The sequence below is a fragment of the Salmo trutta genome, unplaced genomic scaffold (genome assembly GCF_901001165.1).
Source record: "Salmo trutta unplaced genomic scaffold, fSalTru1.1, whole genome shotgun sequence".
In the NCBI taxonomy this organism is placed as follows: Eukaryota; Metazoa; Chordata; class Actinopteri; order Salmoniformes; family Salmonidae; genus Salmo; species Salmo trutta.
In genome coordinates, this window is record NW_021822704.1 from 305,780 (window position 1) to 330,107 (window position 24,328).

The 24,328-nt window shown below is 45.8% G+C and overlaps 1 protein-coding gene across 1 annotated transcript; it reads right to left on the reverse strand.

The window, feature by feature from the left end:
• Window positions 1-4,459: 4,459 nt before the first annotated feature.
• On the reverse strand, window positions 4,460-17,853 carry LOC115183916 (ras-related protein Rab-8B; the record flags this gene model as incomplete). Its single annotated transcript, XM_029744892.1, has 7 exons — window positions 4,460-8,992; window positions 9,145-9,195; window positions 9,327-9,392; window positions 9,957-10,046; window positions 13,759-13,836; window positions 15,265-15,325; window positions 17,793-17,853. Coding segments are annotated over 7 exons (500 nt in total), but the record flags the coding sequence as incomplete, so codon positions are not given.
• Between the last annotated feature and the right edge of the window lie 6,475 nt (window positions 17,854-24,328).

The following is a 24,328-nucleotide window of genomic DNA, read 5'->3' on the forward strand; positions in this document are numbered from 1 at the left end:
ACATTATGTACAAAACAAGTTACGAACAACGCAAAAAAACTAACAAAATAGCACGGTTTGTTAAGAGCTGATAAGACGGCCGCCCTCCCCTCCGGCGCAATCGTACTACATCCAGTATCATATTAACAATGTGCACGGATACTGGAGTGATGGAGGTAGATATGTATAGGGGTGTGGTGACTAGGCAACAAGATGTCAGATAAACACACTAGCAGCAGCTTGTACAGTTGAAGTCGGAAGTTTACATACACCTTAGCCAAATACATTTAAACTCAGTTTTTCACAATTCCTGACAGTTAATCCTAGTAAAAATTCCCTGTTTTAGGTCAGTTAGGATCACCACTTTATTTTAAGAATGTGAAATGTCAGAATAATAGTAGACAATGATTTATTTCAGCACATTCCCAGTGGGTCAGAAGTTTACATACACTCAATTAGTATTTGGTAGCACTGCCTTTAAATTGTTTCACTTGGGTCAAATGTTTCGGGTAGCCTTCCACAAGCTTCCCACAATAAGTTGGGTTAATTATGACCCATTCCTCCTGACAGAGCTGGTGTAACTGAGTCAGGTTTGTAGGCCTCCTTGCTCGCACACACTTTTTCAGTTCTGCCCACTAATTTTCTATGGGATTGAGGTCAGGGCTTTGTGATGGCCACTCCAATACCTTGACTTTGTTGTCCTTAAGCAATTATGCCACAACTTTGGAAGTATGCTTGGGGTCATTGTCCATTTGGAAAACTAATTTGCGACCAAGCTTTAACTTCCTGACTGATGTCTTGAGATGTTGCTTCAATATATCCACATAATTTTCCTGCCTCATGATGCCATCTATTTTGTGAAGGGCACCAGTCCCTCCTGCAGCAAAGCACCCCCACAACATGATGCTGCTACCCCCGTGCTTCACAGTTGGGGTGGTGTTCTTCGGCTTGCAAGCTTCCCCCTTTTTCCTCCAAACATAACGATGGTCATTATGGCCAAACAGTTGTATTTTTGTTTCATCAGACCAAAGGACATTTCCCCAAAAAGTACGATCTCTGTCCCCATGTGCAGTTGCAAACCGTAGTCTGGCTTTGGAGCAGTGGCTTCTTCCTTGCTGAGCGGCCTTTCAGGTTACGTCGATATAGGACTCGTTTTACTGTGGATATAGATACTTTTGGCCCTTTTTCCTCCAGCATCTTCATAAGGTCCTTTGCTGTTGTTCTGGGATTGATTTGCACTTTTCGCACCAAAGTACGTTCATCTCTAGGAGACAGAACTCGTCTCCTTCCTGAGCGATATGATGGCTGCGTGGTCCCATGGTGTTTATACTTGCGTACTATTGTTTGTACAGATGAACGCGGTACCTTCAAGCATTTGGAAATTGCTCCCAAGGATGAACCAGACTTGTGGAGGTCTACAATGTTTTTTCTGAGGTCTTGCCTCATTTCTTTTGATTTTCCCATGATGTCAAGCAAAGAGGCACTGAGTTTGAAGGTAGGTCTTGAAATACATCCACAGGTACACCTCCAATTGACTCAAATTATGTCAATTAGCCTATCAGAAGCTTCTAAAGCCATGACATCATTTTCTGTAATTTTCCAACCTGTTTAAAGGCATTCAACTTAGTGTATGCAAACTTCTGACCCACTGGAATTGTGATAGTAAATTATAAGTGAAATAATCTGTCTGTAAACAATTGTTGGAAAATGTACTTGTGTCATGCACAAAGTAGATGTCCTAACCGACTTGCCAAAACTATAGTTTGTTAACAAGACATTTGTGAAGTGGTTAAAAAACAAGTTTTAATGACTCCAACCTAAGTGTATGTAAACTTCCGACTTCAACTGTATGTCTGATAAGGAAGGAAACAAAAAAACACCCACACTGTATAAAAAAAAAGACAAAAGTAATTTAATTTTTATACAATATCAGTTCACACTGATCAGATCGATATGTTACAGAGTTGACAAAAGTAGCCGGAAGACAAGTTAACAAGCTGCTTGTACAAAGTATGTTGATATGGAGAAAAGCCCAATTTAAACGTCTTTCGGATCTTAAGAGAAAGAACGCCAAAACAAATGGAGGAACGCTTTCATTGTTACACCAATGTGATAGAAAATATTCTAGAATGTCTGCATACATCTGTATTTCCAGACATGATGCTAAATGACGTTCCCATGGGAATTCATGTCCCTCACCATCCCTGCATTGCAACAACAGTTCTATCAAACATATCCACTACATGTGTAACTCAAGCCATCACGCATTGTTCCACAAAAACAAGTGATTATTATACCGTCAGTCTCTGCCCCCGTCGTCTCAATACACAGGTTACGCTGTATGACTTTTAATTACAATTCTTCATCATTTTAAAGTAACTGTCCAGTATGTCTATGAAATATGACCTATAAAAAGTATTAGTTTTCCTTCAAAAATGGGTAATTAAGTATGTTGAAAAGCAGCTTTTCTGTTTGGAACGGTGTGGACGTAACCCCAACAACAGACGTAACCCCAACAACAGAACAGTGTAGACATAACCCCAACAACAGAACGGTGGACGTAACCCCAACAACAGAATGGTGGACGTAACCCCAACAACAGAACAGCGTAGACGTAACCCCAACAACAGAACGGTGGACGTAACCCCAACAACAGAACGGTGGACGTAACCCCAACAACAGAACGGTGTGGACGTAACCCCAACAACAGAACGGTGTGGACGTAACCCCAACAACAGAACGGTGTGGACGTAACCCCAACAACAGAACGGTGGACGTAACCCCAACAACAGAACGGTGGACGTAACCCCAACAACAGAACGGTGGACGTAACCCCAACAACAGAACGGTGGACGTAACCCCAACAACAGAACGGTGGACGTAACCCCAACAACAGAACGGCGTGGACGTAACCCCAACAACAGAACGGTGGACGTAACCCCAACAACAGAACGGTGTAGACGTAACCCCAACAACAGAACGGTGTAGACGTAACCCCAACAACAGAACGGTGTAGACGTAACCCCAACAACAGAACGGTGTGGACGTAACCCCAACAACAGAACGGTGGACGTAACCCCAACAACAGAACGGTGGACGTAACCCCAACAACAGAACGGTGGACGTAACCCCAACAACAGAACGGCGTAGACGTAACCCCAACAACAGAACGGCGTAGACGTAACCCCAACAACAGAACGGTGGACGTAACCCCAACAACAGAACGGTGGACGTAACCCCAACAACAGAACGGTGGACGTAACCCCAACAACAGAACGGTGTGGACGTAACCCCAACAACAGAACGGTGGACGTAACCCCAACAACAGAACGGTGGACGTAACCCCAACAACAGAACGGTGTGGACGTAACCCCAACAACAGAACGGTGTGGACGTAACCCCAACAACAGAACGGTGGACGTAACCCCAACAACAGAACGGCGTAGACGTAACCCCAACAACAGAACGGTGGACGTAACCCCAACAACAGAACGGCGTAGACGTAACCCCAACAACAGAACGGCGTAGACGTAACCCCAACAACAGAACGGCGTAGACGTAACCCCAACAACAGAACGGTGGACGTAACCCCAACAACAGAACGGTGGACGTAACCCCAACAACAGAACGGTGGACGTAACCCCAACAACAGAACGGTGGACGTAACCCCAACAACAGAACGGTGGGACGTAACCCCAACAACAGAACGGTGGGACGTAACCCCAACAACAGAACGGTGGACGTAACCCCAACAACAGAACGGTGGACGTAACCCCAACAACAGAACGGTGGACGTAACCCCAACAACAGAACGGTGGACGTAACCCCAACAACAGAACGGTGGACGTAACCCCAACAACAGAACGGTGGACGTAACCCCAACAACAGAACGGTGGACGTAACCCCAACAACAGAACGGTGGACGTAACCCCAACAACAGAACGGTGGACGTAACCCCAACAACAGAACGGTGTGGACGTAAACCCCAACAACAGAACGGTGGACGTAACCCCAACAACAGAACGGTGGACGTAACCCCAACAACAGAACGGTGGACGTAACCCCAACAACAGAACGGTGGACGTAACCCCAACAACAGAACGGTGGACGTAACCCCAACAACAGAACGGTGGACGTAACCCCAACAACAGAACGGTGGACGTAACCCCAACAACAGAACGGCGTAGACGTAACCCCAACAACAGAACGGTGGACGTAACCCCAACAACAGAACGGTGGACGTAACCCCAACAACAGAACGGTGGACGTAACCCCAACAACAGAACGGCGTAGACGTAACCCCAACAACAGAATGAGTCAACATTATTTGGATATGAATTAACAGAACATGAACATTTTAAAAAGTGAGTTTTTCACTGGACAGTTACTTTAAATAAGAATGGTTTTGACCAATCAACCATGACCATCACACACACAACAGTTCTGTGTTGAAAACGGATAGGAGTTGCTTTCTTCAGTCTTGATATGGAGTGGTACATCAATTTACCTTCAATACACACAATCATCATCAACTACTGACACTTCACATGAAATATGGATTTGTTAGAAGCACCTTTTATCAGAACACACACACACACACACACACACACACACACACACACACACACACACACACACACACACACACACACACACACAGAGAGAGAAGATAAAGTGCAGCAGATCAGACAGACAGACAGACAGACAGACAGTGCAGCAGATCAAAATAATACAACAGTGGTTTTTTGGGGGGCGATAATAAGAGCTAATATAATGAAACATGTAGAAAGTGGTATACCTTGTGGTTTCACAAAGCATGCTGGGAGTAACGCCAGTGTCCAATGTCTTATAGGACACCGTACAAAAATATAATAACATTAACAACATTTGCATGAAAAGGAACCAACGATAGAACTCAAGAGGTTTTTGCTTGTTGCTACTTTTTAAAAGCACTGGTATGAGTCAGTATCTGCTTCCGTGGTGGTTGTGGTGGGGGTATGAGTCAGTATCTTCTACCGTGGTGGTTGTGGTGGTTGTATGAGTCAGTATCTGCTACCGTGGTGGTTGTATGAGTCAGTATCTTCTACCGTGGTGGTTGTGGTCGTTGTATGAGTCAGTATCTGCTTCCGTGGTGGTTGTGGTGGTTGTATGAGTCAGTATCTGCTACCGTGGTGGTTGTGGTCGTTGTATGAGTCAGTATCTTCTACCGTGGTGGTTGTATGAGTCAGTATTTTCTACCGTGGTGGTTGTGGTCGTTGTATGAGTCAGTATCTGCTTCCGTGGTGGTTGTGGTGGTTGTATGAGTCAGTATCTGCTTCCGTGGTGGTTGTATGAGTCAGTATCTTCTACCGTGGTGGTTGTATGAGTTAGTATCTTCTACCGTGGTGGTTGTATGAGTCAGTATCTTCTACCGTGGTGGTTGTATGAGTCAGTATCTTCTACCGTGGTTGTTGTATGAGTCAGTATCTTCTACCGTGGTCGTTGTATGAGTCAGTATCTTCTACCGTGGTCGTTGTATGAGTCAGTATTTTCTACCGTGGTGGTTGTGGTCGTTGTATGAGTCAGTATCTTCTCCTGTGGTGGTTGTATGAGTCAGTATCTCCTACCATGGTGGTTGTATGAGTCAGTATCTTCTACCGTGGTCGTTGTATGAGTCAGTATCTTCTACCGTGGTCGTTGTATGAGTCAGTATCTGCTACCGTGGTCGTTGTGGTGGTTGTATGAGTCAGTATCTTCTACCGTGGTAGTTGTATGAGTCAGTATCTTCTACCGTGGTGGTTGTGGTCTTTGTATGAGTCATTTCTGCTACCGTGGTGGTTGTGGTGCTTGTATGAGTCAGTATCTTCTACCGTGGTGGTTGTATGAGTCAGTATTTTCTACCGTGGTGGTTGTGGTCATTGTATGAGTCAGTATCTGCTTCCGTGGTGGTTGTGGTGGTTGTATGAGTCAGTATCTGCTACCATGGTGGTTGTGGAAGTCAGTATCCTCTACCATGGTGGTTGTGGTCGTTGTATGAGTCAGTATCTTCCACCGTGGTGGTTGTATGAGTCAGTATCCTCTACCATGGTGGTTGTGGTGGTTGTATGAGTCAGTATCTGCTACCGTGGTGGTTGTGGTCATTGTATGAGTCAGTATCTGCTACCGTGGTGGTTGTATGAGTCAGTATCTTCTACCGTGGTGGTTGTATGAGTCAGTATCTTCTACCGTGGTGGTTGTATGAGTCAGTATCTTCTACCATGGTGGTTGTGGTCGTTGTATGAGTCGTTATCTTCTACCGTGGTGGTTGTATGAGTCAGTATCTTCTACCGTGGTGGTTGTGGTGGTTGTATGAGTCGGTATCTGCTACCGTGGTGGTTGTGGTAGTTTCTTCAGAAAGGTCTGTCAACTCAAAACAGTGCTGCAAACTGAGGGCCGTTTTCAGTGAATGGAATGAAAGAAAGTCTGAACTTCAAAACACACAACAACAACAATAACATTCAAAGCTTTAAAAAGACACTTAAAGCACAGAGGCTGCTCAGTGGTTTTAAGTTGAGTAGAGGCTACTCAGTGGTTTTAAGTTGAGTAGAGGCTACTCAGTGGTTTTAAGTTGAGTAGAGACTGCTCAGGGGTTTTAAGTTGAGTAGAGGCTACTCAGTGGTTTTAAGTTGAGTAGAGGCTACTCAGTGGTTTTAAGTTGAGTAGAGGCTGCTCAGTGGTTTTAAGTTGAGTAGAGGCTGCTCAGGGGTTTTAAGTTGAGTAGAGGCTGCTCAGGGGTTTTAAGTTGAGTAGAGGCTACTCAGTGGTTTTAAGTTGAGTAGAGGCTACTCAGTGGTTTTAAGTTGAGTAGAGGCTGCTCAGTGGTTTTAAGTTGAGTAGAGGCTGCTCAGTGGTTTTAAGTTCAGTAGAGGCTGCTCAGTGGTTTTAAGTTGAGTAGAGGTTACTCAGTGGTTTTAATTTGGAGTAATTGAGAAACCTCCTTCTGTAAGCGCATGACTAAGTAACAACAGAAAAATGAGTCATTCATTACGTCCGATTGAGTGAAGCCAATTCTGAGACCGTCATCAGTTGAAGTGCCAAGCAATGAGCATCCTTTAACTCTTTAGAGGGGGTTTGAAGAGTGGTTCTGGAGAGTGGATATGAAGAGTGGATCTGAAGAGTGGTTCTGAAGAGCGGTTCTGAAGAGCGGTTCTGAAGAGCGGTTCTGAAGAGCGGTTCTGAAGAGCGGTTCTGAATCTAGCCTTTAGTGCTCTGGACAAGGGATGCACCGTCGAATGACTGCAGTGTCCTTTTTGACAGAGGCGGTGTTTTAACAATCATTGAAATATCCATAACGATCTCCAGTGCGATTACATAAAGATTATATAAAACTAAAAGACAAAAAAAAAAGACATTGGTGAAACAACCACCACAATGAAGTCATCAGCTTTGGTAGAATATTAAACAACAGTTACATTTTCCTTTCTAGTGTGGGCAGAACATGCAGTACAACGCTCTCGTTTCTCTTCATCTCTCCCTGCAGTCATGTTCATTCATGACTTTAAAAAGTGAACGTGATGATAACCTGTGATTTTCAGTTGACTATATTCTTCTCTAGTAGCAAACCAACCGAGATCCACGCCAAACAACTCTTCCAATCCTTCAGGTGTCAATCTTTTTATCGCAGAAAGATAGGTAGGTAGGTAGAAAGACAAGACACTCGACAAAAGAAAAAGTTAACTGTGCATCAAGAGAATACAGGAAAAGGCAGCTTCATCTAAATAGGAAGCTGACAAACAACGAAGCGTTTCCAGGGGTGAGTTAAAGAACACAGAAGACAGGGTTCAACTGTCAATCAGAGCTGTTGGGGGAGAAATGCACTGCATCCAAAATGCCACTCTATTCCCTATATAGTGCACTACTTTTGACCAGGGCCTGTATAATAGGGCCCTGGTGAAGAGTAGTGCACAATATGGTGAAAAGGGTTCCATTTGGGACACATCCCTAGACAATCTCCTTTGGGGAAGGGGGGGGGCAGTTAGGACAACAATTGGGGGGGCATTCCTTCTTCTTTTCAGAATTGTTTTGGTTCTCTAACGTGTCATTTTTTAAATGGGCTGGCGAGTCGCTTTCCTCTGTAGCCTACAGAATAGCCAGCCAGCTCAGCAGCAATAAGTAGCCTAGCCAGGCCAAGACCCAGGCCAAGACCCAGTTTTGGGTGTGGAGGAGTGCTTGGTAGGTAGCCTGGTACCAGGCCTGGTGAGGGGTTGGGGGTATGCTAGGTAGGTTCCCTGGTACCAGGCCTGGTGAGGGGTTGGAGGAGTGCTAGGTAGGTAGCCTGGTACCAAGCCTGGTGAGGGGTTGGAGGAGTGCTAGGTAGGAAGCCTGGTACCAGGCCTGGTGAGGGGTTGGAGGAGTGCTAGGTAGGTAGCCTGGTACCAGGCCTGGTGAGGGGTTGGAGGAGTGCTAGGTAGGTAGCCTGGTACCAAGCCTGGTGAGGGGTTGGGGGTATGCTAGGTAGGTAGCCTGGTACCAAGCCTGGTGAGGGGTTGGAGGAGTGCTAGGTAGGTAGCCTGGTACCAAGCCTGGTGAGGGGTTGGAGGAGTGCTAGGTAGGAAGCCTGGTACCAGGCCTGGTGAGGGGTTGGAGGAGTGCTAGGTAGGTAGCCTGGTACCAGGCCTGGTGAGGGGTTGGAGGACTGCTAGGTAGGTAGCCTGGTACCAAGCCTGGTGAGGGGTTGGGGGTATGCTAGGTAGGTAGCCTGGTACCAGGCCTGGTGAGGGGTTGGAGGAGTGCTAGGTAGGTAGCCTGGTACCAGGCCTGGTGAGGGGTTGGAGGAGTGCTAGGTAGGTAGCCTGGTACCAGGCCTGGTGAGGGGTTGGGGGTGTATTCTGCCCAGCTCTGTGGGGAAGCAGCACGGAAGGTAAAGGCTGTACCAGTCCATGGAACGGAGAGGATGGATCCACTAGAACAGTGAACACCTGAAGAAGCTGCTCTTCTTTGACCGGTTCTCTGTGATCTTGACCGGCCCACCGCCTCCTGGAGGACTGTTGTCGTTCTATAGCGGGGGGGAGGTTTGTGTCAATGGGTCAATTACCACTCTTAACATCCCATTGCTGACAACAACTGTTGGAACTTACATTCTGGATAAGTATGCATTGTACATCATATCATATGAGCATCATCTGCTAAACAACAACATAAACTCACTATTTTTCTGTTGAGTCTCGTCATTATGTCTCTTCCCAGTGTGAAAAAGGACTGTTTCAAAAGAAACAAAAAATGTATACTTCAGGAACATGTTTATTAGAGAAAAATGTTCTGTTTCAATGAAAAAGACCGAGAGAAGAATTAAAAATTGATATAAATGAATAGTATTGAACAGAACGCACCTCTTCCACATTCAGGCTGGATTTGGCGCTTGTTTCTAAGAACTTGATGCCATAATCAATCGCCAACTGTGACAAATAAAACAGAGAAACATTAGGAGAACAATTCATGTTAATAATTCATGCTACAGATGTACTTTTTTAAAATCAACACCAGCCCCCCCCCATGCAACACATTCCAAGAGGCATAGCACAGAACGTAAAAGTGATGTTACCTTTCTGTTACAAAAGGAATTGTATTACATCATGAAGGGAGAACTGGGATGGCTATGACAAACATAGATCATACTGTATATTATGAGTATTGTCAAACATACAACAAGGAATACATTTACACCAAAGATACTATGAAGAGCAGTGTGGGGGTTTCACCAAAGATACAATGAAGAGCAGTGTGGGGGTTTCACCAAAGATACTATGAAGAGCAGTGTGGGGAGTTTCACCAAAGATACTATGAAGAGCAGTGTGGGGGGTTTCACCAAAGATACAATGAAGAGCAGTGTGGGGGTTTCACTTTTCTCGGGAACGTTATCACATTGTTTCCAACGCACCCTGAAACAAGACATCTCAGACTCGCCAGTGCTTATTTGAAACACACAGAGACCTTGAAAGCCTGAACTCTGACCTCCATACCTTTTCTCCTCGTTCTTTTGACACCTGTCTTTTGTCATTCATGTCACACTTGTTTCCTAGGATCATCCTCTCCACGTCAGCGGAGGCATGCTACAGACAGGAGGAGGAGAAGACTGATTATTGCTACAGACAGGAGGAGGAGAAGACTGATTATTGCTACAGACAGGAGGAGGAGAAGACTGATTATTGCTACAGACAGAGGAGGAGAAGACTGATTATTGCTACAGACAGGAGGAGGAGAAGACTGATTATTGCTACAGACAGGAGGAGGAGAAGACTGATTATTGCTACAGACAGAGGACAAGACTGATTATTGCTACAGACAGAGGACAAGACTGATTATTGCTACAGACAGGAGGAGGAGAAGACTGATTATTGCTACAGACAGGAGGAGGAGAAGACTGATTATTGCTACAGACAGAGGAGGAGAAGACTGATTATTGCTACAGACAGAATGAGAGAAGACTGATTATTGCTACAGACAGGAGGAGGAGAAGACTGATTATTGCTACAGACAGGAGGAGGAGAAGACTGATTATTGCTACAGACAGGAGGAGGAGAAGACTGATTATTGCTACAGACAGAGGAGGAGAAGACTGATTATTGCTACAGACAGGAGGAGGAGAAGACTGATTATTGCTACAGACAGGAGGAGGAGAAGACTGATTATTGCTACAGACAGGAGGAGGAGAAGACTGATTATTGCTACAGACAGGAGGAGGAGAAGACTGATTATTGCTACAGACAGGAGGAGGAGAAGACTGATTATTGCTACAGACAGGAGGAGGAGAAGACTGATTATTGCTACAGACGGGAGGAGGAGAAGACTGATTATTGCTACAGACGGAGGAGAAGACTGATTATTGCTACAGACGGAGGAGAAGACTGATTATTGCTACAGACGGAGGAGAAGACTGATTATTGCTACAGACAGAGGAGAAGACTGATTATTGCTACAGACAGAGGAGAAGACTGATTATTGCTACAGACGGAGGAGAAGACTGATTATTGCTACAGACAGGAGGAGAAGACTGATTATTGCTACAGACGGAGGAGAAGACTGATTATTGCTACAGACAGGAGGAGGAGAAGACTGATTATTGCTACAGACAGGAGGAGGAGAAGACTGATTATTGCTACAGACGGAGGAGAAGACTGATTATTGCTACAGACAGAGGAGAAGACTGATTATTGCTACAGACAGAGGAGAAGACTGATTATTGCTACAGACAGAGGAGAAGACTGATTATTGCTACAGACAGAGGAGAAGACTGATTATTGCTACAGACAGGAGGAGGAGAAGACTGATTATTGCTACAGACAGGAGGAGGAGAAGACTGATTATTGCTACAGACAGAATGAGAGAAGACTGATTATTGCTACAGACAGGAGGAGGAGAAGACTGATTATTGCTACAGACGGAGGAGAAGACTGATTATTGCTACAGACGGAGGAGAAGACTGATTATTGCTACAGACGGAGGAGAAGACTGATTATTGCTACAGACGGAGGAGAAGACTGATTATTGCTACAGACGGAGGAGAAGACTGATTATTGCTACAGACGGAGGAGAAGACTGATTATTGCTACAGACGGAGGAGAAGACTGATTATTGCTACAGACGGAGGAGAAGACTGATTATTGCTACAGACAGAGGAGAAGACTGATTATTGCTACAGACAGAGGAGAAGACTGATTATTGCTACAGACGGAGGAGAAGACTGATTATTGCTACAGACAGAGGAGAAGACTGATTATTGCTACAGACAGAGGAGAAGACTGATTATTGCTACAGACAGAGGAGAAGACTGATTATTGCTACAGACGGAGGAGAAGACTGATTATTGCTACAGACAGGAGGAGGAGAAGACTGATTATTGCTACAGACAGGAGGAGGAGAAGACTGATTATTGCTACAGACAGAGGAGGAGAAGACTGATTATTGCTACAGACAGAATGAGAGAAGACTGATTATTGCTACAGACAGAGGAGGAGAAGACTGATTATTGCTACAGACAGAATGAGAGAAGACTGATTATTGCTACAGACAGGAGGAGGAGCAGACTGATTATTGCTACAGACAGAGGAGAAGACTGATTATTGCTACAGACGGAGGAGAAGACTGATTATTGCTACAGACGGAGGAGAAGACTGATTATTGCTACAGACAGAGGAGAAGACTGATTATTGCTACAGACAGAGGAGAAGACTGATTATTGCTACAGACAGAGGAGAAGACTGATTATTGCTAGACAGAAGGAGGAGGAGAAGACTGATTATTGCTACAGACAGAATGAGAGAAGACTGATTATTGCTACAGACAGGAGGAGGAGAAGACTGATTATTGCTACAGACAGGAGGAGGAGAAGACTGATTATTGCTACAGACGGAGGAGAAGACTGATTATTGCTACAGACGGAGGAGAAGACTGATTATTGCTACAGACGGAGGAGAAGACTGATTATTGCTACAGACAGAGGAGAAGACTGATTATTGCTACAGACAGAGGAGAAGACTGATTATTGCTACAGACGGAGGAGAACACTGATTATTGCTACAGACAGGAGGACAAGACTGATTATTGCTACAGACAGGAGGAGGAGGAGGAGAAGACTGATTATTGCTACAGACAGAATGAGAGAAGACTGATTATTGCTACAGACAGAGGAGAAGACTGATTATTGCTACAGACGGAGGAGAAGACTGATTATTGCTACAGACAGGAGGACAAGACTGATTATTGCTACAGACAGGAGGAGGAGAAGACTGATTATTGCTACAGACAGAATGAGAGAAGACTGATTATTGCTACAGACAGAGGAGAAGACTGATTATTGCTACAGACGGAGGAGAAGACTGATTATTGCTACAGACAGGAGGACAAGACTGATTATTGCTACAGACAGGAGGAGGAGGAGGAGAAGACTGATTATTGCTACAGACAGAATGAGAGAAGACTGATTATTGCTACAGACAGAGGAGAAGACTGATTATTGCTACAGACGGAGGAGGAGGAGAAGACTGATTATTGCTACAGACAGAATGAGAGAAGACTGATTATTGCTACAGACAGAGGAGAAGACTGATTATTGCTACAGACGGAGGAGGAGAAGACTGATTATTGCTACAGACAGAGGAGAAGACTGATTATTGCTACAGACAGGAGGAGGAGAAGACTGATTATTGCTACAGACAGAGGAGGAGAAGACTGATTATTGCTACAGACAGAATGAGAGAAGACTGATTATTGCTACAGACAGGAGGAGGAGAAGACTGATTATTGCTACAGACAGAATGAGAGAAGACTGATTATTGCTAGACAGAAGGAGGAGGAGAAGACTGATTATTGCTAGACAGAAGGAGGAGAAGACTGATTATTGCTACAGACAGGAGGAGAAGACTGATTATTGCTACAGACAGGAGGAGAAGACTGATTATTGCTACAGACAGAATGAGAGAAGACTGATTATTGCTACAGACAGAGGAGGAGGAGAAGACTGATTATTGCTACAGACAGAGGAGGAGGAGGAGACTGATTATTGCTATAGACAGAGGAGGAGGAGAAGACTGATTATTGCTACAGACAGAGGAGGAGAAGACTGATTATTGCTACAGACAGAGGACCTGCTGCGGTAGCTTCACACCTGATTGTTTTTTAGGCTACCTGCTGCGGTAGCTTCACACCTGATTGTTTTTTAGGCTACCTGCTGCGGTAGCTTCACACCTGATTGTTTTTAGGCTACCTGCTGCGGTAGCTTCACACCTGATTGTTTTTAGGCTACCTGCTGCGGTAGCTTCATACCTCTTCAATGTTCCTGATCCAGTTCTTGATGTTCTCAAAGGACTTCTCGTTAGTGATGTCATACACTAGCATGATACCCTGTTGGACAAAGGACAGGAAGTGACGTCAGAGGAAGTGACACGCCGTGACATTAACAGGAAAAGACCCAACCTAGCGCCATTCCAGTCATGACCCAGTGAAATGTCTGTGTGTCTGTGCTGTAGTCAAGTAAGGGGCTTGTGTCATTACAAGCATGAAGCCCTTGTAAACCCAGAATACTCTGCCTCAATAAAATAATAATAGGTTGTTTTCCAAAAATGTATTTACATACAAAGTTGACATATATAGAACTTGGTTAGTAAGCAAAACATAACAACAGTACATTTCCTAACGGATACACAGCAATGAATAAAGTGGAATAGACATCGTTCTGACTATTCTACCAGAACTATGAGGCAGTGGAACTGACCACAGTATACAATCCAAAATATAGATTTGCTACTGCTCGACTAAAGAAACATCCTGTCTACCAACAGCCTGTCTACCAACATCCTGTCTACCAACAGCCTGTCTACCAACAGCCTGTCTACCAACATCCTGTCTACCAACATCCTGTCTACCAACAGCCTGTCTACCAACAGCCTGTCTACCAACATCCTGTCTACCAACATCCTGTCTACCAACAGCCTGTCTACCAACATCCTGTCTACCAACATCCTGTCTACCAACATCCTGTCGACCAAACAATCGACCAGTCGACTAAATGGGGGTCAGCCCTAAAGGAGACAGAGTAGAGTTAGTAGAGGTCCATGGTAACACACACACACACACACACACACACACACGGCCCTCCATAGTAACACACACACGGCCCTCCATGGTAACACACACACGGCACTCCATAGTAACACACACACACGGCCCTCCATAGTAACACACACACAGCCCTCCATAGTAACACAAACAGCCCTCCATAGCAACACAAACAGCCCTCCATAGTAACACAAACAGCCCTCCATAGTAACACAAACAGCCCTCCATAGTAACACAAACAGCCCTCCATAGTAACACAAACAGCCCTCCATAGTAACACAAACAGCCCTCCATAGTAACACAAACAGCCCTCCATAGTAACACAAACAGCCCTCCATAGTAACAACACCATCAGCCCCAGTGATTGAATGGTCCAACAGCACTAGGGAAACTCCACTTGGGTCCTTCCTGTGTAATACAGTCTCCTATCAAACTGGCCATTCCATCGTTTTCACCACTCACACAGAGCATACAAATGTGTAAGATGGACCTCCGTGTTAACAAGCAGTAAACAGATACATCTAGCTTAACTAGAGAGACTGTTTGGTATGACTGGACTGGAGAAATACGGAGACAGGTAGAGAGACTAGGCTACAATTCATTATAAAAGATGACTCCCATTCTGAACACACACGATAACCTCCACGCAATTTGTTTTATCTGTGTCGTTTCAGTCTGTGACCTTTTGGAGACATGACAGTGGACGGTTCTTACCATAGCTCCTCTGTAGTAGGCTGTTGTGATGGTCCTGAATCTCTCCTGACCGGCTGTGTCCCTGGGAGAGACAGTACAACGTCAGTACAACGTAACAACCATGTTGATAGTGCAGTAGCTACAGCATTACTACATTACCCTGGGAGAGACAGTACAACATCAGTACAACGTAACAACCATGTTGATAGTGCAGTAGCTACAGCATTACTACATTACCCTGGGAGAAACAGCACAACGTCAGTACAACGTAACAACCATGTTGATAGTGCAGTAGCTACAGCATTACTACATTACCCTGGGAGAGACAGTACAACATCAGTACAACGTAACAACCATGTTGATAGTGCAGTAGATACAGCATTACTAGATTACCCTGGGAGAGACAGTACAACGTAACAACCATGTTGATAGTGCAGTAGCTACAGCATTACTACATTACCCTGGGAGAGACAGTACAACATCAGTACAACGTAACAACCATGTTGATAGTGCAGTAGATACAGCATTACTACATTACCCTGGGAGAGACAGTACAACATCAGTACAACGTAACAACCATGTTGATAGTGCAGTAGCTACAGCATTACTACATTACCCTGTGAGAGACAGTACAACGTAACAACCATGTTGATAGTGCAGTAGCTACAGCATTACTACATTACCCTGGGAGAGACAGTACAACGTAAAGACCATGTTGATAGTGCTGTAGCTGCAGCATTACTACATTACCCTGGGTGAGACAGCACAACATCAGTACAACGTAACAACCATGTTGATAGTGCAGTAGCTACAGCATTACTACATTACCCTGGGAGAGACAGTACAACATCAGTACAACGTAACAACCATGTTGATAGTGCAGTAGCTGCAGCATTACTACATTACCCTGGGTGAGACAGCACAACATCAGTACAATGTAACAACCATGTTGATAGTGCAGTAGCTACAGCATTACTACATTACCCTGGGAGAGACAGTACAACGTAACAACCATGTTGATAGTGCAGTAGCTGCAGCATTACTACATTACCCTGGGTGAGACAGCACAACATCAGTACAACGTAACAACCATGTTGATAGTGCAGTAGCTACAGCATTACTACATTACCCTGGGAGAGACAGTACAACATCAGTACAACGTAACAACCATGTTGATAGTGCAGTAGCTACAGCATTACTACATTACCCTGGGAGAGACAGTACAACGTCAGTACAACGTAACAACCATGTTGATAGTGCAGTAGCTACAGTATTACTACATTACCCTGGGAGAAACAGCACAACGTCAGTACAACGTAACAACCATGTTGATAGTGCAGTAGCTACAGCATTACTACATTACCCTGGGAGAGACAGTACAACATCAGTACAACGTAACAACCATGTTGATAGTGCAGTAGCTACAGCATTACTACATTACCCTGGGAGAGACAGTACAACGTAACAACCATGTTGATAGTGCAGTAGCTACAGCATTACTACATTACCCTGGGAGAGACAGTACAACGTAACAACCATGTTGATAGTGCAGTAGGTGCAGCCAGTGTTACCAAACATCAGTGTAAGAGGGCCTGGGGGTTCTCCCTGTAAACCGTGTCAGACAGTGATATGACCACTGGTGCCTAGTGTGAGTGACTACCCTGGATAGGGGATGAATAAGCAGGCCAAATATTTGCATCCAAACACGGCTGAACACTCTTACACACGCATGCACACTCTCCAAGCTATCACTGACTACAAGGCAGTTAACACTACACTTCAGATTCAGTCAGGGCTGATAGAGGCTCTCCAAGCTATCACTGACTACAAGGCAGTTAACACTACACTTCAGACCCACTCAGGGCTGATAGAGGCTCTCCAAGCTATCACTGACTACAAGGCAGTTAACACTACACTTCAGACCCACTCAGGGCTGATAGAGGCTCTCCAGGCTATCACTGACTACAAAAGGCAGTTAACACTACACTTCAAGTGGCCTACTGGTACTCACCATTAACCTGACGACTCACACTAAATTATTCCGCTGCTCTGTCGTCCCCTACGTACTTTAGTCTGAGGCTGCCATTATTGAAGATGTTTGTTGTGACGAGGGGCACTCTACAAAACAAAGTTGTCAGTGATTGGATCATCTCTAACCAATCAGAGTATCAAAGCCAATTACACACTTTTAAACCGCGGCTTTACCCATGTGCGTTTTGGCTCAACCCATCGGTTTCTGGACCAATCAGACGGCCCTGAATGTGTTCCCATTCAGTGAAGGGTCAAGGAGGTACTCAGATCCAGACTCATTGTGGAGAAGAAACTAACGTCTGTGGACGTGGCGTCTGGCTGGAGCAAGGAGTCTGGGTAGCCAGGCCAACTCACCATATATGGAGCTAGGAGTCTGGGTAGCCAGGCAAACTCACCATATATGGAGCTAGGAGTCTGGGTAGCCAGGCAAACTCACCATATCTGGAGCTAGAAGTCTGAATAGCAAGGCAAACTCACCATATCTGGAGCTAGCAATCTGGGTAGCCAGGGAAACTCACCATATCTGGAGCTTGATCTTCTTCCCGTCCAACTCTATCGTCCTGATTTTGAAGTCAATACCTGAAATCAGAGAAAAAGTTAGGAAAAACATTTCTAAAGTGTTAAACTACATTTGAGGCAGTGGGTAGGGACTAGCTGGGGGCTAGCTGGGAGCTAGCTGGGGGCTAGCTGGGAGCTAACTGGGGGCTAGCTGGGAGCTAGCTGGGAGCTAGCTGGGGGCTAGCTGGGAGCTAACTGGGGGCTAGCTGGGAGCTAGCTGGGAGCTAGCTGGGGGCTAGCTGGGGGCTAGCTGGGGGCTAGCTGGGGGCTAGCTGGGAGATAACTGGGGGCTAGCTGGGAGATAACTGGGGGCTAGCTGGGGGCTGGCTGGGGGCCGGCTGAGGACTAGCTGGGGGCTGGCTGGGGGCTAACTGGGGGCTGGCTGGGGGCTAACTGTGGGTAAGCTGAAGGTAAGCATTCCTATTAACACTGTTACAGGCCTTGAGGACTGAAGGTAAGCATTCCTATTAACACTGTTACAGGCCTTGAGGACTGAAGGTAAGCATTCCTATTAACACTGTTACAGGCCTTGAGGACTGAAGGTAAGCATTCCTATTAACACTGTTACAGGCCATGAGGACTGAAGGTAAGCATTCCTATTAACACTGTTACAGGCCATGAGGACTGAAGGTAAGCATTCCTATTAACACTGTTACAGGCCTTGGGGACTGAAGGTAAGCATTCCTATTAACACTGTTACAGGCCTTGAGGACTGAAGGCAAGCATTCATATTAACACTAACTACAGGGGGATGTATGCAAGGACTTAAAGCCACAAAGCAAACCTCACAATAGAGCCAAGCAATCCAGTCATGGTGTAGAAGTCACTCTGATCATAGTAAAGATCATCCAGTCATGGTGTAGAAGTCACTCTGATCATAGTAAAGGTCTGAGTCATGGTGTAGAAGTCACCCTGATCATAGTAAAGGTCTGAGTCATGGTGTAAAAGTCACTCTGATCATAGTAAAGGTCTGAGTCATGGTGTAGAAATCACTCTGATCATAGTAAAGGTCTGAGTCATGGTGTAGAAGTCACCCTGATCATAGTAAAGGTCTGAGTCATGGTGTAAAAGTCATTCTGATCATAGTAAAGGTCTGAGTCATGGTGTAGAAGTCACCCTGATCATAGTAAAGGTCTGAGTCATGGTGTAGAAGTCACTCTGATCATAGTAAAGGTCTGAGTCATGGTGTAGAAGTCACACTGATCATAGTAAAGGTCTGAGTCATGGTGTAGAAGTCACTCTGAACATAGTAAAGGTCTGAGTCATGGTGTAGAAGTCACTCTGATCATAGTAAAGGTCTGAGTCATGGTGTAGAAATCACTCTGATCATAGTAAAGGTCTGAGTCATGGTGTAGAAGTCACTCTGATCATAGTAAAGGTCTGAGTCATGGTGTAAAAGTCACTCTGATCATAGTAAAGGTCTGAGTCATGGTGTAGAAGTCACTCTGATCATAGTAAAGGTCTGAGTCATGGTGTAAAAGTCACCCTGATCATAGTAAAGGTCAGTGTCATGGTGTAGAAGTCACTCTGATCATAGTAAAGGTCTGAGTCATGGTGTAGAAGTCACCCTGATCATAGTAAAGGTCTGAGTCATGGTGTAGAAGTCACTCTGATCATAGTAAAGGTCTGAGTCATGGTGTAGAAATCACTCTGATCATAGTAAAGGTCTGAGTCATGGTGTAGAAGTCACTCTGATCATAGTAAAGGTCTGAGTCATGGTGCAAAAGTCACTCTGATCTTAGTAAAGGTCTGAGTCATGGTGTAGAAGTCACTCTGATCATAGTAAAGGTCTGAGTCATGGTGTAGAAGTCACCCTGATCATAGTAAAGGTCTGAGTCATGGTGTAGAAGTCACTCTGATCATAGTAAAGGTCTGAGTCATGGTGTAGAAGTCACACTGATCATAGTAAAGGTCTGAGTCATGGTGTAGAAGTCACTCTGAACATAGTAAAGGTCTGAATCATGGTGTAGAAGTCACTCTGATCATAGTAAAGGTCTGAGTCATGGTGTAGAAGTCACCCTGATCATAGTAAAGGTCTGAGTCATGGTGTAAAAGTCACTCTGATCATAGTAAAGGTCTGAGTCATGGTGTAGAAGTCACTCTGATCATAGTAAAGGTCTGAGTCATGGTGTAGAAGTCACACTGATCATAGTAAAGGTCTGAGTCATGGTGTAGAAGTCACTCTGAACATAGTAAAGGTCTGAGTCATGGTGTAGAAGTCACTGATCATAGTAAAGGTCTGAATCATGGTGTAGAAGTCACTCTGATCATAGTAAAGGTCTGAGTCATGGTGTAGAAGTCACTCTGATCATAGTAAAGGTCTGAGTCATGGTGTAGAAGTCACTCTGATCATAGTAAAGGTCTGAGTCATGGTGTAGAATTCACTCTGAACATAGTAACGGTCTGAGTCATGGTGTAGAAGTTACTCTGATCATAGTAAAGGTCTGAGTCATGGTGTAGAAGTCACTCTGATCTTAGTAAAGGTCTGAGTCATGGTGTAGAAGTCACTCTGATCATAGTAAAGGTCTGAGTCATGGTGTAGAAGTCACTCTGAACATAGTAATGGTCTGAGTCATGGTGTAGAAGTCACTCTGATCATAGTAAAGGTCTGAGTCATGGTGTGGAAGTCACTCTGATCATAGTAAAGGTCTGAGTCATGGTGTAGAAGTCACTCTGATCATAGTAAAGGTCTGAGTCATGGTGTAGAAGTCACTCTGATCATAGTAAAGGTCTGAGTCGTCCAGGAGGATCTATTGTGATCTGGGGTACGTCCCCAAAAGGCCCCTTTTCCCTGCAGTAGGTGTTATAGTGGACTACTGTTGACCAGGGGTTATAGTGGACTACTGTTGACCAGGGGTTATAGTGGACTACTGTTGACCAGGGGTTATAGTGGACTACTGTTGACCAGGGGTTATAGTGGACTACTGTTGACCAGGGGTTATAGTGGACTACTGTTGACCAGGGGTTATAGTGGACTACTGTTGACCAGGGGTTATAGTGGACTACTGTTGACCAGGGGTTATAGTAGACTACTGTTGACCAGGGTTATAGTGGACTACTGTTGACCAGGGTTATAGTGGACTACTGTTGGCCAGGGGTTATAGTGGACTACTGTTGACCAGGGGTTATAGTGGACTACTGTTGACCAGGGGTTATAGTGGACTACTGTTGGCCAGGGGTTATAGTAGACTACTGTTGACCAGGGGTTATAGTAGACTACTGTTGACCAGGGGTTATAGTGGACTACTGTTGACCAGGGGTTATAGTGGACTACTGTTGACCAGGGGTTATAGTAGACTACTGTTGACCAGGGTTATAGTGGACTACTGTTAAGGTCCGCCTGGCCTGCTTCAGGTAGACCCACAGACACACTGTAGGACAGGACTGACCATTCAGGCCAAAAGTAGAACAGGACAAATAATTCAGGCCCAGGGTAGAACAGGACAGACCATTCAGGCCCAGGGTAGAACAGGACAAATAATTCAGGCCCAGGGTAGAACAGGACAGACCATTCAGGCCCAGGGTAGAACAGGACAGACCATTCAGGCCCAGGGTAGAACAGGACAGACCATTCAGGCCCAGGGTAGGCAGGACAGACCATTCAGGCCCAGGGTAGAACAGGACAGACCATTCAGGCCCAGGGTAGGCAGGACAGACCATTCAGGCCCAGGGTAGAACAGGACAGACCATTCAGGCCCAGGGTAGAACAGGACAGACCATTCAGGCCCAGGGTAGAACAGGACAGACCATTCAGGCCCAGGGTAGAACAGGACAGACCATTCAGGCCCAGGGTAGAACAGGACAGACCATTCAGGCCCAGGGTAGAACGGAACAGACCATTCAGGCCCAGGGTAGAACAGGACAGACCATTCAGGCCCAGGGTAGGCAGGACAGACCATTCAGGCCCAGGGTAGAACAGGACAGACCATTCAGGCCCAGGGTAGGCAGGACAGACCATTCAGTCCCAGGGTAGAACAGGACAGACCATTCAGGCCCAGGGTAGAACAGGACAGACCATTCAGGCCCAGGGTAGAACAGGACAGACCATTCAGGCCCAGGGTAGGCAGGACAGACCATTCAGGCCCAGGGTAGAACAGGACAGACCATTCAGGCCCAGGGTAGGCAGGACAGACCATTCAGTCCCAGGGTAGAACAGGACAGAACATTCAGGCCCAGGGTAGAACAGGACAAATAATTCAGGTCCAGGGTAGAACAGGACAAATAATTCAGGCCCAGGGTAGAACAGGACAAATAATTCAGGCCCAGGGTAGAACAGGACAAATAATTCAGGCCAGGGTAGGCAGGACAGACCATTCAGGCCCAGGGTAGTACAGGACAGACCATTCAGGCCCAGGGTAGAACAGGACAGACCATTCAGGCCCAGGGTAGAACAGGACAGACCATTCAGGCCCAGGGTAGAACAGGACAGACCATTCAGGCCCAGGGTAGAACAGGACAGACCATTCAGGCCCAGGGTAGAACAGGACTGACCATTCAGTTCAGGCCCAGGGTAGTACAGGACAGACCATTCAGGCCCAGGGTAGTACAGGACAGACCATTCAGGCCCAGGGTAGTACAGGACAGACCATTCAGGCCCAGGATAGGTAACCTCACCCCCTTGGATACACTGTGGCCGCTCACAGCTAAATAAAGCCTGTCCTGAGAGCAGCTGGTGCTGTTGTCCCATACAACTGACCTGATCTTATCACTTTCATGACCCTAGTGACGGTAATAACATATGACAGAGACAGAGACAGAGTGAGAGAGAGACAGACAGACAGAGAGTGAGAGAGAGACAGAGAGTGAGAGAGAGATAGACAGACAGAGAGTGAGAGAGAGACAGACAGACAGAGTGAGAGAGAGACAGACAGAGAGTGAGAGAGAGAGAGACAGACAGACAGAGTGAGAGAGAGACAGACAGACAGAGTGAGAGAGAGACAGACAGAGAGTGAGAGCGAGACAGACAGAGAGTGAGAGAGAGAGAGACAGACAGAGTGAGAGAGAGACAGACAGAGTGAGAGAGAGAGAGACAGACAGACAGAGTGAGAGAGAGACAGACAGACAGAGTGAGAGAGAGACAGACAGAGAGTGAGAGAGAGACAGACAGAGAGTGAGAGAGAGACAGACAGAGCGAGAGAGAGACAGACAGAGAGTGAGAGAGAGACAGACAGAGAGTGAGAGAGAGACAGACAGAGAGTGAGAGAGAGACAGACAGAGAGTGAGAGAGAGACAGACAGAGAGTGAGAGAGAGACAGACAGAGAGTGAGAGAGAGACAGACAGAGAGTGAGAGAGACAGACAGAGAGTGAGAGAGACAGACAGAGAGTGAGAGAGAGACAGACAGACAGAGTGAGAGAGAGACAGACAGAGAGTGAGAGAGAGACAGACAGAGAGTGAGAGAAAGACAGACAGAGAGTGAGAGAGAGACAGACAGAGAGTGAGAGAGAGACAGACAGAGAGTGAGAGCGCTGCAAGATAAAAACTATCCTCTAAAAGCGGCCTGTCAAACGGTTTCTCTTATAGAAAAGTGGAGGTTCTGTGTGTATAAATCTATTGGCAAGTAGTAGATTGCTATGGTGTACTTCTGTAACCTGATGACAGATGAGCTCCAATCAGAATAGTCCTTATTGAGTGCTGATGGACAGCACACGTCACTAGCCAGTAACATGAGAGGAACGTGGGTACCTGCTCAATTATCAGTCTGTCCCCAGAACAAGTGTTCATATTAAAACATAATGAGCTAGCCTAGCGCTAGCTAGCTGGGGGGCTTTGATACAGGTCTGGCAACCTATTCCCTATATAGTGCACTACCTTTGACTAAATAGGGAATAGGGTGCTATTCAGGACGCAGATGCAGATGGAGGGTGATGCAGGTCGGCAGGCTCACTGAGAGGAGAGGAAGTGGTGAGAGAACAGAGCAGCACAGCAGGTTGTAGAGAGCAGTCTACCAGGAACACAGCCCCACTATTACACCAGATAATAAACAGATACTACAGCGTTTGTCCCTCAGAGGACACATAAAACTCAATTGAATTGAATAAAAGTTGTCCACATAGCTAATGAGACATGTCTTCTGTTACAGTCATCTGCTGCAGGCTAGAGTTTCAAATGCTTTCTGTAGGTTTAATAGCCTACTACTTTTAGTAAGTGCAAGACGAGGATGCCACATTCCTGATCTAGAGAAACTGGTGTGTATCCTAGGGTTTATACAGGGACTTTACAAGAGACACTTCTGGGACAGTGCTGCTCACTAACTAACTCTGCAGCTCCACTACACACGTTGAGTTGCTATGCCATCGGCGCTGTGTCAATGCGATGTTCTACCTGAGGAGAGGAGAGAAGGGAAGAGGAGAGGACAGGAGCAAAGGAGAGGAGGAGAGAGGAGGAGAGGAGCAAAGGAGAGGAGGAGAGGAGGAGAGAAGAGGGGAAGAGGAGAGGAGGAGAGGAGCAGAGGAGAGGAGGAGAGGAGAAGAGGAGAGGAGCAGAGGAAGAGGAAG